This window comes from Apaloderma vittatum, unplaced genomic scaffold (genome assembly GCF_000703405.1).
Source record: "Apaloderma vittatum isolate BGI_N311 unplaced genomic scaffold, ASM70340v1 scaffold26523, whole genome shotgun sequence".
In the NCBI taxonomy this organism is placed as follows: domain Eukaryota; kingdom Metazoa; phylum Chordata; class Aves; order Trogoniformes; family Trogonidae; genus Apaloderma; species Apaloderma vittatum.
In genome coordinates, this window is record NW_009709045.1 from 1978 (window position 1) to 19761 (window position 17784).

Sequence of the window (17784 nt, forward strand, 5' to 3'; positions counted from 1 at the left end):
CTCAAGGCTTTTCCTTTGCTTAAAATGCTATTACTAGTAAAATACAGAAGTATTAATAAAATTCTTTTAAAACTTGGCTTTATGGAAACACAGTTGATCGCAATTAAAATTGTAATTTAATTATTGGGTGAGGATTTCTCTTGTGATCCGTAAAGCTGTACTTAAACTACTATTTCTGCCAGCAGTTTGTAATACTTATCTTGTTTTTGTCTTCTCAGGTGCTCTGTAGCAGAGCAAGATTGGTCACCTACCTACCAGGGTTTTATTCCTTAGTCAAAAGAGTTGTAAATCCCAAGGCTTTTTCTACAGCAGGTTCCTCTGGCTCAGATGAGCCTCATGTTGCTGCTACACCTCCTGATTTGTGTAAGAAAAAGCAAATTCATTTTATTTGAATTCGTGTGCTATCAGAACTGTGCGCCGCATATAAATCCTGAAGTGTGCTTTTTATATCAAGGCACTTCTGCATTGTGCTTGCTTTGACCTTGTATGATGGTGATCAAATACAGATATTTGTATGGGAGAGGGTGTTTTTGGTTTTTTTTTCTCTTTTGTTTTAGATGTGATAGCTAAAGCAAGGCTTTGACTTTTGCAGGTCCAAGAACAGTATGGCCAGATGAAGTAATGGGTCCGTTTGGCCCGCAGGACCAGAGATTCCAGCTGCCTGGTAATATTGGTTTTGACTGTCACCTAAATGGCACTGCTTCTCAGAAGAAAGGCCAAGCTTCAAAAAGTCTTCCTGATATATTAGCAGAGCCTTCAACAAGTGAAAGGCATGAATTTGTAATGGCACAGTACATAAATGAATTTCAGGTAAGAACAGGCTGCTTCTTTGTGAAACTGGTATTTCTTGTCTAAGAGAAATGTAATTAGTCTCACTTCCTCTTAAAAAAAAAAAAGATATTATTCACCTTTCAAACCATGTAGAAAAGTCAACTTCAGCTGTGGTGAGTGAGAGATTAAACAGAATTTAGCTGAAGTTTGGTCTTTTAGTAGAAGTATTTGGGGATGTGATTCTTTTTTACTAAGTAGTGCTTGGTGAAATAGCTTTTTAGTAGTGACAACTTCAATTTCAAAACTTGATCTTGACCAAAGTCTCACCATCTTTTATCAAATACAATTGTTAGTTTCTTCAGTATTTTATTTAATGGATCTGGACTTAGTAGTTTGGACAGTGCTTAGATCTGCCTGCTCGGTTCTGACAGACACTGAAATCAAACAGGAGCAGCAGAACAATGTACCTGAACCTCAGGTCACACGATGAGGCTGCATTTTGGCCATGGCAGAGCTTGCAGCGAGTCAGATGTGTCAATAGCTTGATAATTGCTAGTGTGATCTCTGCGTTTCAGCAAACATTCCGTGCTGCTAGCTGCTGGCTCAGCTTTCCGGGCGCTCAGAGTCTGTGATGTGCTCAGACTTTAGAAGTCAACTAGCAAATCTCCATTGTAAAAAAAAGCTTTATAGTGTTGGGTTTTTTTGGTAAATGTAGCGTTGTATTCCAAAGTGTTCAGAAAACATAAGCTTCTGGTGAGCTCCCCAGATTCTGTTTTCAGCTCGTGCGGATCATGCTTCCAGTTATAAGCCCAACAGAAAACTGTGATCTTTTGTTTGGTTGGTGCAAGCCAGGTGCACTGAACACACATCTTTCTAGCAAGATGACTTGTGCAATAAAATCCCCAGTGAAGCCGTTGCTGTCCCAAATGGAAGGGAGAACCTGGGAAGAGTAGAGGCAGGTTTGGCAAGGTATTCAGAAGGCAGCCAGCGAGAGTCAGCTCTGCTTCCCACCGGCGGCAGTTACGATGCATGAACAGCATTTAGCTAACGAAAATGCTACCCTACTCACCTTAGGAGAGAACCCAAATTTTCAGTTACAGGGGTTTGATGGGACTTCCGGTAGGTACTCAGCATGTACTGAAATTCCTGTAAATTATGGCAAAGAGCTAGAACTGTGTTAAGCTATTCTGTGCATATTGCACAGTAACTGTAGCAGGAGGCAGCTGTTGTTGCTACCTTCTTAAGGGCATTTCAAGCTTAAATGTTGTACGTCTAACTTAGGGTTGCTCTGTTTATAATATAACCACAAGAATCTGTTTTGAGATTGCTTTTCTTTTTTTTTTTTATAATAGTGATAGAACTGAAAAAAATGCAAAGACTAAAACGGTGTTATTGGAAAACTGTTTTGCTTTTCAATCTACGACAGCTAAAGCTGAAAATACTGATAGTTCAGAGCTCTAGAAATGTTGCGTAACTTCAGAATAAAGTTTTATTCTAGCTCAGGTAATGTGTATGTCTGAAATCACTGTTGCATTGAATACTGTTGTTCCAGAAGGATATTTAAAAAAAACAACCCTTTATTTCTTAAGGCTTTGAGATAATACAGTTGCAATAAAATGTAAAACTTAAAATTTCTGTGTACGTTTAAGTAATAGGTAATACCTATATCTGTTCCACTTTTATTATTTGAAAAAATTCTCACTGTAAATGATCCTTCTGTGAAACTGCCTGTCAGTGGACATCTAGTCACAGAAACATAGTCTAGTCTACAGAGTTATTCCTCTTACACATTTATGGATGAAAAAGTTACAATTTTTGTTTTTCTCAGGGTGCTGATGTTCCACAAAAACAGCAAATAAATAATGCTGAAACTTACTTTGAAAATGCAAAGGTAGAGTGTGCAGTACAAGCTTGTCCCGAACTGTTACAAAAAGGTAAATTTTCACTTTTATTGACAGCTAAAAAATGACAACTTTTTAAAATGTAAAAATATGCAAGTAAGCACTCTGGTGTAATTGATCTCACAGAATGCGTGATAGAAAAGGGTAATCTGGAGATTTTATATTTTACAAAAGAAAAATACATGCTGGAAAATGAGGACTGCTGACAAACTCTACTGCTGACAAACCTTAGTATTTGGTAAAAAATTCAATGCCTTTTAAATTCAGGAGCTGCTGGGGTGGGGATTAACTTTCAGCTGCTGCTCTAGTGTCAGATAGGTTCTGTAGCTAACTCGCTATCGGAAGACTGGCTTGTGACAAAGCTTTTGGCGCTGCGTCTTAGGAAACTCCGCTCCCCGAGTTGCTTTTAACGGGACCTTACCAGGTGCATTAATTGCTGCAAAAGCAACGTCACAGCATGCTCTTTGCTGGATCTGATGTGAAAAACACATGCACATCTTAGATTTAAATGAAAGGAAGGCTCTAAAGTAGGGTCAGTAATTTGTCTAATACTGAAAAACTCTGATTAAACTGTAAGAGCGAGCTGTAATATGCTGACTTCACTTTTTTTAGACTTTGAGTCAATGTTTCCAGAAGTGAATGCCAGCCGTTTGACGGTGTTAACTGTCACCCAGAAGACTAAAAATGATATGACTGTATGGAGTCAAGAAGTGGAGGATGAGAGAGAAATGCTCTTAGAAAATGTAAGTAGCTGACATGAGCATCTGCTTATTTTCACTTGTAGATGGATCTTTTGTAAACTATATTTCAGTCTCTTTCTAGCTCTACTAGTAATACCATCTTACCTTTTAGAGCTTTTTTTGAGCTAATCATATGTTTTCAACGGAGGTAACTTTTTTCCTCAGCTTTGTAGTTTTTTGACTGCATTCATGTCTCAGAACTATTAAATTGTAGTGCAGTGAGTCAAAAAATATGCTGGATGTTCTAAAAGGCTACAGTAAATGAATAAAGATACTCGATTTTTGTCCTGTTGCAGTTAAAGGGCAGCGACTATTTTCTTGCCTCGTTTCAGCTTTAGTACGTGTTTTGTAGGATTTCACTGCTCTCTTATTTTTCCCTGGGAGGTAACTGTTATTTTAGTCCAGAGTCTGTCGATGAGTGCCCTTACTTGTCCAAAGTGGTTGCTCTATTTTTGATTTTTTTTTTATCGTTCTGACAAGGAGTGTGATTAATGCTTTTAGCCTGGGTATCCGTTATTTATTACACTGTAACCAGCAGCGTAAACTTTTTTCTTGTTCTGTTGTCTTTTTGTTCCATTGCCACTAGAGGTCTCTAAAAATCGGTTTATTTCACATTTTTCAGCATTTCTTTGTGTGCGCTCCAGCAGGTGTCAGTGTTCACCACCGCTGGCTTTCTTTTTTTTTTTTAGCTCCTCAAAATCCAACCGATCTACGTATTACTTGTTACACGTTCTCTAAAACTAGTAAAAATAATCCTGTGGGATTTTCGTCTGTGTGATGAGGGTCATATTGATGTTTGAAAACCCTAGCAATGTCCTTTTTGAAATCCTATGAACTGCAAACGTGGCCTGTATAAGGCAGCGTAAGGGTTACCACAAAACAGGAAGAAGCAGTCTGAAGGATCAGCATAAAGATTACACACAAATTAAAATTCCCTTCATTTTAGTGTGTTCTTCTCTTTGAATTATTTATGGTCTGTTGGTCTTTGGCGTTGTAATCTGGTCTAATTATATGTTAATTGGCATCTTTCTTCCTTGTGCACCTCCCTGTCAAGTCTAATACAGTCATTGGAGGGGTGTTAGGATGTTGGATGTAACCTCGCGGCCTAAAGGTTACTAACAGCAAATTCGCAAGAAAACGGTCTGTTTGTTTGCTTCATCCATGGTTAGAGGTAGCCTTAAAATTACTAATTTAATGTGAGAGGCTTGTGCTAAAGGAATGAGGGGTTCATATAGCCAAATCAAAATGTTTACAGTAGTGAATCTCAAGTGTTTATGAACTGCGCTCTGCGTGATTCCTGGGGGATTTTCACAGCCCTGGAGCAGAAGATGTGCTGCTGTATCAGAAAAGTATGCCTAAAATGCTGCCTTCAGATGGCTTACCTATAGTTGTGACTTCATTTACAGTTGAAAAAGAGTTAGTCATCAGAGCCGTGAAACCTTGAAATACAGAACAGATTACTGTAAAAGATAAACTTCCCTTGCTTTGGACCATGAAGGGCCGAGAGCTGAGTAGCTGTGATATTTCTGTAAATTTGAAACCTTGAGCTGCTAGGGGCACTAATTATAGAGAACAATCCAGTTTTTATAACTGAAAGGAAATAAAGCAGTATATTTATTCTGAAGTTAGAAGTATTACTTTTGTATGAGATTAGAGGATTTCACATTTTGAGGAAGCCGTGTGAATTCTATTTGTCCTTTACTCTAGCTCACTGTATTCAACTGTTAAGATTTTTCCACTTTTTTTCTCAGAGTGCCTGGGTGGTTTTAGAACCAGCATGCGTCTTGACTTTTTGGGTTGTGGGGGTTTTTTTTCCTCACCTTTGAGAATTTCTTCAAAAGTTTTCTGTGAGTCTCTGCTGGCCCTGATAAAACCTGTTGGAAACTGCTGGTCTGGGTGATCAGAAGCAAATAACCGAGGTCTCCTGTTCTTGCTGATTTATCTGTGGAAAAAATGTGCTCTGTAATCTGTGTTTTGATGTCAGAATACAGGAGCCCAGCTTTATGTTTACCTGATTGAATCTTCTTCTGTATCTGACAAACACATAGCTGCATCTCAACACCAAAGATTTAATAATAATTTTTAAAAGCCTGTTTCACATCAACTAATTTGAGAAAAAGTTTGCTACAAAAGTACATTCTTTAAGCTGCCTCTTCAGAGAAGGGAGAGGTTTGACGCGCGTTGCTTAATTGAAAATACCTTTTTCAGGAACATCAGTTGATGTCCACTAGTGTAACTGGCACATGACCTACAACTTTGATTTCAAACTCTGCCTATTTGGCAATCACCATTCCTCCAGCCCACCAATTCATTACAACAAAAGAATTGCTGTAGATTGCTGTAAAAGTCCAGTGTTTGTGGAACTGTTTGCTATGATGACAGAAAACTAAAATGTACTTGAAAGTCATTTGCAGTTAAACTTTTTTAGTGTGGGAAGGACTAAATAATAGTCTCCTGTAGGCTAAGACCTTTCAGTGAAACTGTGTTTTACATATGTTTATAAAACTATATTTAATGCTACATTTAGTGTCAAATTTGTGGAGTTTAGGTGAGATCTGTAAACTCATGGAAATAACACAGGAATACATGAAGTAATGGTTGACTTCTTAAAGAGAATAACAGGTATGACTGCAATCTGCATGAATAATAAAAGCGATTATTACCTGTACAAACTATTAATCCATTACTGACTGGCACAAGGAACCCTTTTAAACCTCGTATAAGGGGAGTAGACTAATGTATGTCATTAATTCTAATCCTCTTATTAATATTTTTATTGAAAGTGTGTTGAATTTCTCACTACTTAGTAGAGGCCAAAAGAAATCTGTGCTCCTTCATTTTCAGAATATTTCATGTTTTCTGGTGTCTGTATATATATACATAACAAACCTCATTCGTCGTCCTTCTTTCCCTTTGTTTTTATCTGAAGTTCATTAATGGTGCCAAGGAAATATGCTATGCAATTTGTTCTGAAGGCTACTGGGCTGACTTTATCGATCCATCCTCTGGACTGGCGGTGAGTTACGCGCTGTGTCCTAACCAGCAGCAATATTTCTATTCTAGATAGGTGGTTTTTAAAACAAAAACTGTTACCCTAGGATAATTGGTTTCATAAATTAAGGTAGGAGAGTAACCCTGAGCCAGTTTGTGTGCTGTGTCAGCTGTCGTTGTACTTAGCGCTTCGGAGAACTTTGTTCAGCAGTAAAGTTGAATTTTAGCTAACTAGAAGTTTCATGCCTGGAAGCTGTCAGTCACTGCAAAGCAAGCTGGTTACACCTTCCAAAGGTAACTTGGTAGTCCTGACACCTGTTGGTGTAGATGAGCATTTTGAAAAAGCCTCTTTGACCTAGTTGGTAAAGTCTTTGTTATGCCCTGAAAAATGAATAGCTTGTTGCTATCAAACAGTGTTGGCATTCATTACTGGATTGCACCAGTTCTCTGGAGGACCTGACTGTTTCTTACCAAGATATCTACAAAGCAGAGTCTTAAAACTTAAAAGAGAGGATTGAACTTTTCAAAGCCTGAGCATACATGTACTTTTGCCTGAGAACTGACCGTTAAAACCATATCATAGTTGAATGTAATCATGGCAAAGCTCAGTTTAGTGGGTTTTTATTAAGCAAAGCAACCCAGAAAGGCTGTGCTACATGAGGTGAACAGGCAGCTGAAGGTGTGTATAGTGCTTAAAAACTTCCCAGAAATGCCTTGCATTTAAAGAATACTTATGGATTAAAATCAGGTTCTGTAATTTATGGATTGAGTAAAATAAAGTTTTGTAATTCAGCAATTATTTCATTACTGATTACCTGTCCTTCAGTAGTATGTTTGTGTTCAGAAGCTTCCTTCTGAGATAAAGCGGCTGAAGTGCCAGTTCCAAATTCACACCATTTTTGCTCCTCAAAGCCTCTTTCTTTGGGGGATAGCGGGGACATTGAAAAGGTACTTCTTGGTTTTGTTCTGTGTCCATAGAAGTAGCAGAACCTTTCCAAAGCACTTGAGGTTTTTCCTGTGTGTGACTGATTAGACGTTCAGACACACTGATTTGATTTCAGTGCTATGTCAGTAGCGAAGGAAAATACTAAAATATGGAGTATCGGTATAACCAAAGGTGCTCCACCACCTGGTTTTAAAAAGGGGTAGTTCTGATGTTTAAATGTTCTTGGACATGTTCACGTGAAAAATGCTCTCTCTTTTTTTTTTTCCCCCACCTAGTATTTTGGACCTTACACAAACAACACTCTGTTTGAAACAGATGAACGCTACCGCCACTTGGGATTTTCCGTTGATGATCTTGGCTGCTGCAAAGTTATTCGTCATAACATCTGGGGCACTCATGTGGTTGTAGGAAGTATTTTCACTAATGCTGAACCTGATAGCCCTATCATGAGAAAACTAAGTGGGAACTAGGAGTCAGCAGGGTTTCACAAGTTCTTATGAGCTTTGCATTCTTTTACTTGATGATTCTCTCTAAGCATTGTCAGGAAATGCCACACTTTAAAGTGTTCTTAGATAATAAAGTAGCTGTTATTTATTTTAATTTTTGTGACTATGTGTTCACCACATGTGACTTAGAGTATTAATTGGCAACATTCTAACAGATGCCTTGATGTGCCATCTGAATTCTAAGCCCTGAGTTTCTGTCATCTGGAATGAGTTCAAACACATGTACATAGCTATCCGCATATCCTTTTTTAATATAATCTTACAAGCCACACCTCTTAACCATTTTGTCTTTCTGTGTATAACAGAACTGTGCTCTTAGTGTTAAAAATCCAGATGTAATTGAAGTTTCTAGGAATTTTGCTGCTTACTGGGTTAGGTAAGTGGCAAGAGAAGTGGAATAAGTACTAAAGTTTTTCTCCCTCAGTAATAAAAACTAAAGAAGTTAATGCTGGACTAATTACTCATCGTAAAATGCAAATAATGAGATAAGCTTTTGGTGGTCTCTAAACTACAAGTAATGCTTCAGCGGGCAAGTGTTCACTTGACTGCTGTGTCCAGAAACTCAGTAGTAAGTCTTAAATTACTGCAGAATCGGTCATCTCAATGTTTTTTGTCTTTGTGTTGCTTGGGATTTTATTTTCTCAGTGTTAGCTAAATGTATTTAATTAGTTTATATATGTAAAGGTAATTTAAAGTTGCTTTCGTAACTTTCTTAGGTCATGAAATACGTTGCGTGGGGGGGAAAGATAATAAGGCAATGCTTGGATATCATCATTGTTTTCCTGTACTTGGATGCAATTCAGAGTTTTCTCTGTGGAATTCTGAAATGCCTGCGCAAAGAGCAATTATGATCAATTATTGCAATTAACGTCAATTATAAAAATATTTTAGCAGAGAGGTTTCAGAAAACTAGCCAGTCTCTTCAGGTATCATGAAAGCAATCAGGACAATCGAAGTTACTGGAGGAAGAACAGTGAAGAAAACCTGAAACGCCAAAACTGTCGGCTGCCTCGCTGCAGGTACTAAGGAACAAATGGGATTTTAATCTCGTGGCAGCCGGTTCCCAGGGCCGTTTGTTACCACACCGCTGCTGTACGGCACAGGGAATTTTTTGGTCTTGACTGGGTCAAACTGTAACACAGCTTTTGGCTGGAGGGATGATCCGAGAGGTTTAGCTGCTTGTCAGATAGCTAGGGATTTCGGCCCTGGTGGCTTTTTCCAATGTTACCTAACAATTAGGGATTTAAGACTTGTTCTAGGTTTGTGTGCTATTTCTGCTCCCTCCTTGGGATCCAAGCCAGGTACCACCAAAGTCTTTGTATCGGCTTTAATGAGTTTAGAAGCAGATCCTTTCCCAAGTGCCTGTATCTGTCCTTGTTAACGATTGCTGCACGCCCGGAACTTTGCTGGATCGCGGAGGTGGGAGTGAGGAAGACTCCCTGCTGGAGACGTGAGTGCTGTCTACTCTGAATTCGCTCACTAAGTCAGCAATTCAGAGGTTCTCATGATCACCTGCCATCATTGTCGTCACTTTTGGCTCAAGCCTGCGCGCATTCCAAGGTTGAAGCGTGAGGCTGTTGAGGCAGGATCTGTTTATCACTCTTTGTCATGGAATTTGTGCTGTATTTCCAGAGCCCGAGTTCTTGACCTCTGCTCTACTGTTATATTACTTAAGTATTTTATTGATTTTTTCCCTTTTTTTTTTTCTTTCTTATTCTCATCAAGAGGATTAAAAAAGCTTGAGAAGATCCATGTGTCTTGTCTGTTTGCATAATACAATCTTTTTGTGGAGCACAAATTAGCTTGTTTGGTAAAAGAGAGCTAATATCTCACTGAGCAGTAGAGTACCATTGTGGAGAACCTTATGGGACAAATACTACAGCAATAAACCTTGAAATAGTTCACACATTTTCACTATCTGGATGCTCTTTTCTTCAGGGAACTTCTGTCTGCTTTAGAAAGGAAGATGGGAGCTTTCAGGCAGCTATTAAAATTAAATGTGGGATGCCAGCTTTTGAGTTCGTGTTCTTGAAAGTTTCGTCCTGGAGAGGACTTGTACGGTGCTTTTTCAAACGGCTTCAACTTGAAACAGAAAACTCCCTGAAAATGGCAGTTTTGCCTAAACTAATGTTTCTTGCCACAGTTTGAGGGGAGGTGCGATGTTCTAGTTCTGTTTGCCATGCATCAGAAGAGCTATCTTGTGCGTTAATTAACTTGTTGCTGTGAAATAAAAGTTCTTGCAGGAACCTTTCTGTGGGAAGACGTTCAGATGCCCTTAGAGACCAGGAACTGAGCTAAGCGTCTTTCCACGGAATTCTTTATAAAGATGAGGAGAAAAGTTTCTGGTTTCAGTAAGTGGAAGGCTTACACGGTATTTAGTGCTGTGAATGTTCCTGTTTAGCTGATTCTAAGAGTTGCGCTGTTACTTAAATCACTCCAGGTGACTGTCGGGCAGGACGGAGGTACGGTGTTTTTGCATTGAGAAGGAAGAACTCTGTTCTCCTCCCACCTGGCTGGGAAAAATCCCCCACAAATCTCTCAAAGCAATCCCGAGGGTCAATGGGATCTCTTTGGGGAGAGGGCCCCTTTGCCATGACCACCACTGTATCTGCAGGCTCGTTGCGTTTCCTTACTAATTGTGGTGTCATTCAAAAAGCAAGACCCCAGTTCATAAACCCACAGGAAGGCAGGGCTGTAATTTTAGACAGCTCCAGGCAGCTGAGCAAGACAGGTGAGGCCGCGGGACGTAAGCCGCTTTGTCGCGGTAATGTGCACACGACTCGGTCTGCGAGTGGCTTCTGCCCGGTTGGGCTAAACTAATTGCAGAAGTCTGGATATGTGGATATTCATGTACACATGAATTTGGAAGAACCGAGCTTGTGTTGATGCTGTTGCTCAGAACGATTGGAAAGAAGCGCAGAGTGGCGATGCAAATTTTAATGCTCGGCGTGATTTACCTGAGCCGAGCACGCTTGCCACGCTCTTTTTGGTTTTGCCCTCGGCTGCACCCTTAGGCAGCAGCTGAGCAGTTCTGTGTGCTGGGCTGGAAGAAATGTGAAACCTGCTGACTCCAAATGTGTGGAATAGATTGTGGTGGATGCCTGGTCAAAAAAGTCCAATAGAGATAAGATTGTTGTTATTACATTACGTTATAAGACACACAGTGTCTATATTTCTGAGATTACCTAGTTTTAAAACTCGGTGTTACCTCTTAAGAACTGCCTGCGTGGCCAGCTATGTTTAATTCCTTCCCTTGCTCTTGAACTGGTATTTAGTGGGCACTGATAGCGAGAGGGTGGCAGAGCTGCCCTGCTGTCATTGTGGCAGAGAGGTGGAAGGTTGTCTGAATAAGGAGAATAAACCATATCCACGTGAATTTAACCAGTGAGGGCTGAAATGCCTCGCTTAACCCAAGCAGGGATGTTTATACATACTCAATCTTCTACCAAAACAGGGCATTTTCACACAAAATTTTCCAGTCTGTCTGGATTTTCTTTTTGATTTTTCTTGCACGAAGCTGAATGCACGATTACTGGTGTTCTGCCTGAATAGCTGTTTTTACCGCTCAGACACCTATACTTGTTTTTTCATTTGAGCTGTCCCTGTGCACCTGAAACTTGTGATCAGGTTTAAGCATTGCTTTTAAACAGCAGAATTTTATGCCGATTTGTTAGGACCCACTAAGAAATCTGTGGAGATTAACCCAAAGCTTGAAAAGTTGCTTTTCCGTAGCTTGCATCTCCGTGGCAGAACTCTTGCCGAGGGGTTCCAGAGTGCGAACACCACCAGTGCTCTTGAGTTTGTTCGTTATTAACTCGGCTTAACGCTAGGACTGTAACGGGAAATATTTCCCAGTGAATTCAAGGCAAAAGGTGCTGCTGCTCCAGAAGTGACTCGTGTGTGCTGTCAGAGGGGGGAAAATAAAACCCTCACGGGCACATACTGGCGGTATTGTTTCTCCTGTCAGTATTTTATTGTGTCTCGTTCTTCTAATTGGATGCAATTCTATGTTGGGGGTTTTTTTTGCTTCAAAAAGCATCAGCTGGGAAGGTGCTGCGTGTAGTTAGGTGTGCTGTGAAAGGGAACGTGGTGGTTGGTCCCAAAGCCATATCCTCTGTGCGATGGCCGTGTCAGGAACGAGCACTCAGGTTAGTCAGAATTTCCGGCAGAGGAAACTAATTACAGATAAGATACTAATACAGAGTAAAATCCCTGCTGTTGATTTGAAGTGGTTACCTTTCCTCTTCAAGCATAACTTCAGCAGGGCTAACTAATTTTAATTGCAATTAGAGGGATGAAATACAGATGCTGTGACCCTGCTCTTAAAACCATTGGCCAAAACACTTCCAAGACCGCAGCTACACCAGAGCACTAATTGCTGCCACGGATGTGACCTGGTGTGGGTTTTTTTAAAACTTTTTGGGACAGTTGGCCAGCTGTTTGAAATTATTTCACTGAGCCAGCAGATCTACTTTAACTTCCACCAAATAACAGTGCAGCCGGTCATGCTTTCACGACTAGAGGGAGGTTAAACATCGCTGTGCATACTTTCTCCTTGTTGTTCCCAGCAGGTCTGTGGGGGTTTTTTGTGCCTGTAAGTTTTCGTGCAGGCTGACACTTGCAGAGGAGAACTTCTCCCTCAACGTGGAAGTTGTTCCAGAGCTACATGCCCATATGCACACGCGCACCCGAGGCTCGCAGCAGCTGCTCAATGACGACAATAACAGCTTGTATCAGCCGCAAGAATAAGTGATGTGTGTTGGATTTTGCATAAGATCCTGCTCTGTTGTCATTCTCTTTGTTTCCAGGGGAAGGGGGCATGCCGGGAGCTGATCTTTGCCAGGGCACACATGCAGTGTGGACAATACAAACCACTTAGGTCTGGTTTAGAGATACAAAGTTTATTTTTGCCATCTGAGGGGTATTCTGTGCCCTGTTGATGCAACCAATCTAACCCTCTAACCTGGTTAGGCCTAACTTGGCTTAACCTGATGACCGAGACCGAATCATTTGCTCACGATCATATCCTAAAGGTGATACTTGGACACAGAAAACCCCCACTTAAAATAGACAGTTCTAGCAGCAGCTCAGCAAAGCTGAATTTGCTGCAGGACACCCACCAAACCCCATTCTCTAGTTAAACAGAAGCCCCCTCTGCTTCACCTGCTGGTTTGGGAGGAGGCAGGTTTCCAGCAGGACCTGCCCACCTTGTCCTCCTGCAGCAGAGCCCTGTGGTAGGACCTCTTCTGAAGCTCCTGAGTTATAGAATCATAGAACAGTTTCGGTTGGAAAAGACCTTCAAGATCATCGAGTCCAACCTTTGTCCCAGCCCTAGCAACACCACTAACCCATGTCCCTCAGCACACCATCTAGTCACAGAATTGCCTAGATTGGAAGACACCTTTAAGATCATTAAATGCTGCCTCTTCTGAGAGGATTTGGTGCGTGTTATTATCACCTCAACATAGGTAAGTTGTGTCTGTGAGATGCTCTCAGCCTTTTGGCTCTGAATACTGTGGAAATATTTTGAATTGCTATACTAGTACTTGGGTCTTGAGACACTGAAGACCCTACAAATGTCCTACAGGTTTTAGAGGGGCTTCATCTGGACTTGTACCGGGGAGGAGAGGGTGGGGCTCAGGAGAAGGGCAGCCCAGCGTGGCTCCGTGAACACCTGCTTGGTTTGCAGGTGGCTGGAAACCTTCTGCTTCCTCTCGGAGAAGCAGCTGGAGGAAGGAGACCCAAGTGTGGTGTCTGTGCTGAGAAGCTGATATGGTGACAGTAGAAAAAGCCTCAAGATGTTCAGTGAACTCAAGCGTTGCTAAAATCCATGCGTGGGTTTGGACCAGCCTGGAGGTTTTTCCCAGGGCTGAGTTTCCTGCAGAGATCACAAGCCCCAGAGCTGATGGCGCAACCATAGTGATGTCTTGGCTCAAAGCTGAAAAATTCTGAACCAAGTAATTTACTAATTTGAACAGAACATAAACGCTGGAGCTAAGCTGGTGAACTCGAGATAAACGTGATTATTTAGGTATTTTCCAGGACTGCTTTGTTTACTTGCAGGAGTTGAGATACATTCCTCTTTTTATTTTGTTCGGTGATCTTTGTTCCCGCTAAGGGGGAACGATGTGTGGCAAGTGTGTTCTAAGTCCAGGAGTTCATAAAATTTCGAAAATACTGTAAAATAAGGGATGGTGATGAGAGGTAAGATAAGGAGCCCTGGAGGTGCAGGATTGAGGGATGTTTGTGTAGAGGTGTGGAAAAGGGGTGAGGGGAGAGGGCAGGATCATTGTGGATTTGGTACTTTGGAGACAGAGATCAGAAAAGCTCAGCATTTAGTAACACTGGTAATTCTTACAGGCAGGAACCAGAGGAGACCCAGGTCGTTAACTCCATCCTGTCATACATGACAGTCGTCCAGAGCAACACGTGACTTTCAGCTCTGAGGGTTTCCCTACGAGCCAACATCCTCCTGGTTGTGCCCGCAGAGTTCAGGTGACGAGACCCTCCCTATTCCTGCCCCTTCTCTTCTGATCCCCACCACTGACACAAAAACGAGACCATGTCCTTCCCAAATCCACTCAGCCGAGCGCTGCTTGGGCAGGCATGATTTTCTCCCAGCGTCCTGTCCCTTCCCAAGGGGATCTGCCCAATTTAATCACCCAAATATTCCACAAAAACAGCAACAGCCGCAGGGCTTCCCCGCCAGCAACGTGGGGTTTGATCTTTCCAGCCTCCAAGGCTACAGCTTTTCCAGCTAATCTTGTTAAAGGTGTGAGAGCTGTGCGCCTCCTATTGCTTCTGCCAGTTTGGGGGGTTTTTTTAACAAAAATCTCAATAATCACCACCTCCATAGTGAGTAGTTCTATTTGGAAGACTATTGCTTAGCCATTCAAGGGCAGGGATCCTGGCTGTGCGGGCTGTAGCCTTTCACTACAGGCTGTGCATCTTCAACTCCTGCTTCTCCATACACGTCTTGTCCTCAATTTTCTGAAGTGACGTAGATGTCTCTCTGACATATGCAGAAATCCTTTCTGAAAAGGGATTTTCACAAACAAAACTGATAGATCGGGTTCACTAGTGCACCATGTTGGCAATTGTAGAATAATTCCCCTCTCCGGCAGTTTTTTCTTGCTGCTCAGGTTTTCTGCTGGGTCCGATGCTGGAAAATCGCTGAAGGTTTGGTGTTGGAGGCTAACAGGTCCAACCACAGCTGGGAGTTTGAAAAGACACTGAAATGAGGAGCAAAACTTCAGTAAAAAGAACCCCTTCCATCCCTGCTCCTGCCTACCCACTGGGAAAAAAAAAAATAAATTCTGAAAACCTGTCGGAAGTATCTCAATGCAAATTTAACTGGGAAAGCATCTATTATTCCCAAAACTCTAGCCACAGGGAGGACAGGAAATAATGTGGTTTGTGTTTGTGGTTTTTTTCTCTTGACAAGTATGCTGCTGTCATCCATTAAGAAAACAAACCGTGGGCTCACCTGGAGAAAGGCCAAAGCAAAGTTGGAGCTTTGAGCCTGGCACCTAAACCCATCATCCACATAAAACCCAAGCCTAAATAAGAGTTGCAAACTGACCGTGGGTTTTCTCTTCCACGAGCCACTGGCGGTGCCTTTAAAAGAGTGACCCTTCACCTTGGCAATAGCAATTCTTGCTTTAATTTTCTCTTTTCCTTCATTTTTAATTTTTTTTTCCCTCAGTAAAGGCTCAGGCTGCTATTTCAGGAGCTGCACAAACACAAAAGTCCCATCGGCGTGGAGGCCGACGGGGGAAACCTAACAGGATTACGAGACTGAAATTTCATGCAGCCGGGTGTTATGCTCCGCTGAGAAAGTAATCTCGGCCGCTAAACCTGCAGCGTCTGGTGGATCAGGAGAGCTTTAAGAAAAGCAAATGTGGGCTAAGGGCTGAGTTTCGGGGAGGAGTTTGTGTCCAAAAAGCGATATGCCGCAGAGACCAAGCGATGACTGGTAGAACGTGTTGAGAAATTAATCTGTTGGAATGTATTTCCCTTGGGGAAAACTCAGCGTTTTGGTAAGTGGGATGATTTGGGGTCACAACCCATCCTTTTGGTTGCAGAAAAGCCACGTGCAGGTGCATGTGTCGCACTTTGGGCTTAGCTTGATAACACACCAGTTGGGTGTGAATGGTAAGAAATAGCCATCCCAGCTCGGGGGTCAGCAAAATCAGCCCTGTGTTCTTCTCTTCCCCATGGGCTTCAGATTTAGGGGCAGAGTTTTTAAGGTTGATTTTGGTTTTGGCTGCCCAGATCCAGCACTCACACAGCCTAACAGTAGGACAATTATTTTCATTTTTTACAGAAATAAAAAAGAGCAAGTTACCTCTTTTAAGATAATTACCTACTAAAAATATTCTCTTGCCTTGCCACAGTCCAAAATCAATGCTTTTTTTGAGTTGGAGTTGAGGTGGATCAAAAAGTTGAGGTTTAGCCTGTCTTCAGTAAAATTTGGTAGGAACATCTTCTGTAGCACAACTAAAACCTATTTAAATGTTACATTGGTGAGCAGTGAAATGCTTGTAATTATCAGTAAAGCTGGCTTGCTCAGGTTGCTTCTTAGCATTAAAAAAAAAAATCCAAAAACCCCTGGGAGTGTTTTTTTTGACAGCTAGGTATCACTTTTGTTGTTTTTCCAGTATCATGGGTTGGGTTGGTTCGCTCCTTTTTGTGGATAGGGTCTATCACATTGAAGATAGCCTGCTATTAGTTTTTAGCCTAAAACTGGTAGGGCTGAGCTCCCTGTGATGCAGCATGTAAATACTGTGTGTCTAACACCTGATGAAGTCTTAAAAAAGGTAAAAAAAATGCTCTCAGAAGCTTTGGTTCAAATTGGGGTTTGTGGGACTGTGCTGGATATTTTTTTTGAGCTGTTTGGTTGGTTGATTTTGTCTGGAATTTTTTTTTTTTGGTGGAGTTGGGCTGGCTGAAAAGGTTCTCAGGTCTCCTAAAAACAAAATTAAAAAATAAACTGCTTTGCAGAACTTAAAGTGTTTGTTAACTAACATGTTCATAAACCAAAGTTGCACCAAATGCCGAGCCAGACTTTGGAGGGGTTGAGGAGCTGTAAGTCAATATACTGAAGTGAACTGTAAATTGCATTTATTCAACATAAAGAAGTGGGAATTAGGGCTGTGCAGAAGCACCATGGGCTGCCTCCAACTTCACGTTACCCACAAATAGCTTTATCTGAAACCTTTCATCAGCTACGGGAAGTTGTTTATATCCAAGTAACTGTTGGTTTCAGGAGTCAAAACGAGAAATAACTGCACAAAACCCTCCAGAAATATTTTTTTTTTTGTGGCTGATAGGACATGAGAGAAAGGAAAAGAGGCCTGGGGAGCCCAGACCGGGGCTGGCGACAGCAATTGCGCATTTTAATCAGACACCTCACACTTCAGTGCAATATTTAAAGCATTTATTTATACAAATGTACAGCATTTACAAGAGTTAAAAACTTTAGGCATTTAAAAGCAAGATCAGGTATATAGATAAATAAATATGGTGCAGCTCAGCATTTATGTGCTTTAAAAAAAATTAACCAACAGCTCTGTGGGCAGATGGGGATCCTGTGGGGCGTTCCCCGCTTGGTCTCAGTCATCTTAATTCACTTTTTTAAGCAAAATGTCCATAACCCATGTCCTGATTACTAAATGTAATCAGTAGTATAGCGGCATTTGTGGGCAAAGAACGCTATCAGGTACCCAGAAATGTCTCTGGTTTGTCTGAGGTCCACCTAAAACTGTGATGAAGCCCGCGTCATCTCGCTGTGGTGGTAGTGGTTCCAAAAGTCCGACGTGTCCTGAAGAAATCTGGCTGTTCCTTGAGCTCAGCCTATGTGGTCATGCAGATCTAGCTCAGAACTTCCATGCTATAGGTTAGGCTGGTTAAATAACAATGAGATGGAA

The 17784-nt window shown here is 41.5% G+C and overlaps 1 protein-coding gene across 1 annotated transcript; it reads left to right on the forward strand.

Annotated features, from left to right (window-relative positions):
• Positions 1-218: 218 nt before the first annotated feature.
• Positions 219-7942, forward strand: MMADHC (methylmalonic aciduria (cobalamin deficiency) cblD type, with homocystinuria; the record flags this gene model as incomplete). Its single annotated transcript, XM_009866788.1, has 6 exons — positions 219-363; positions 593-810; positions 2600-2705; positions 3285-3415; positions 6342-6428; positions 7625-7942. Coding segments are annotated over 6 exons (882 nt in total), but the record flags the coding sequence as incomplete, so codon positions are not given.
• Between the last annotated feature and the right edge of the window lie 9842 nt (positions 7943-17784).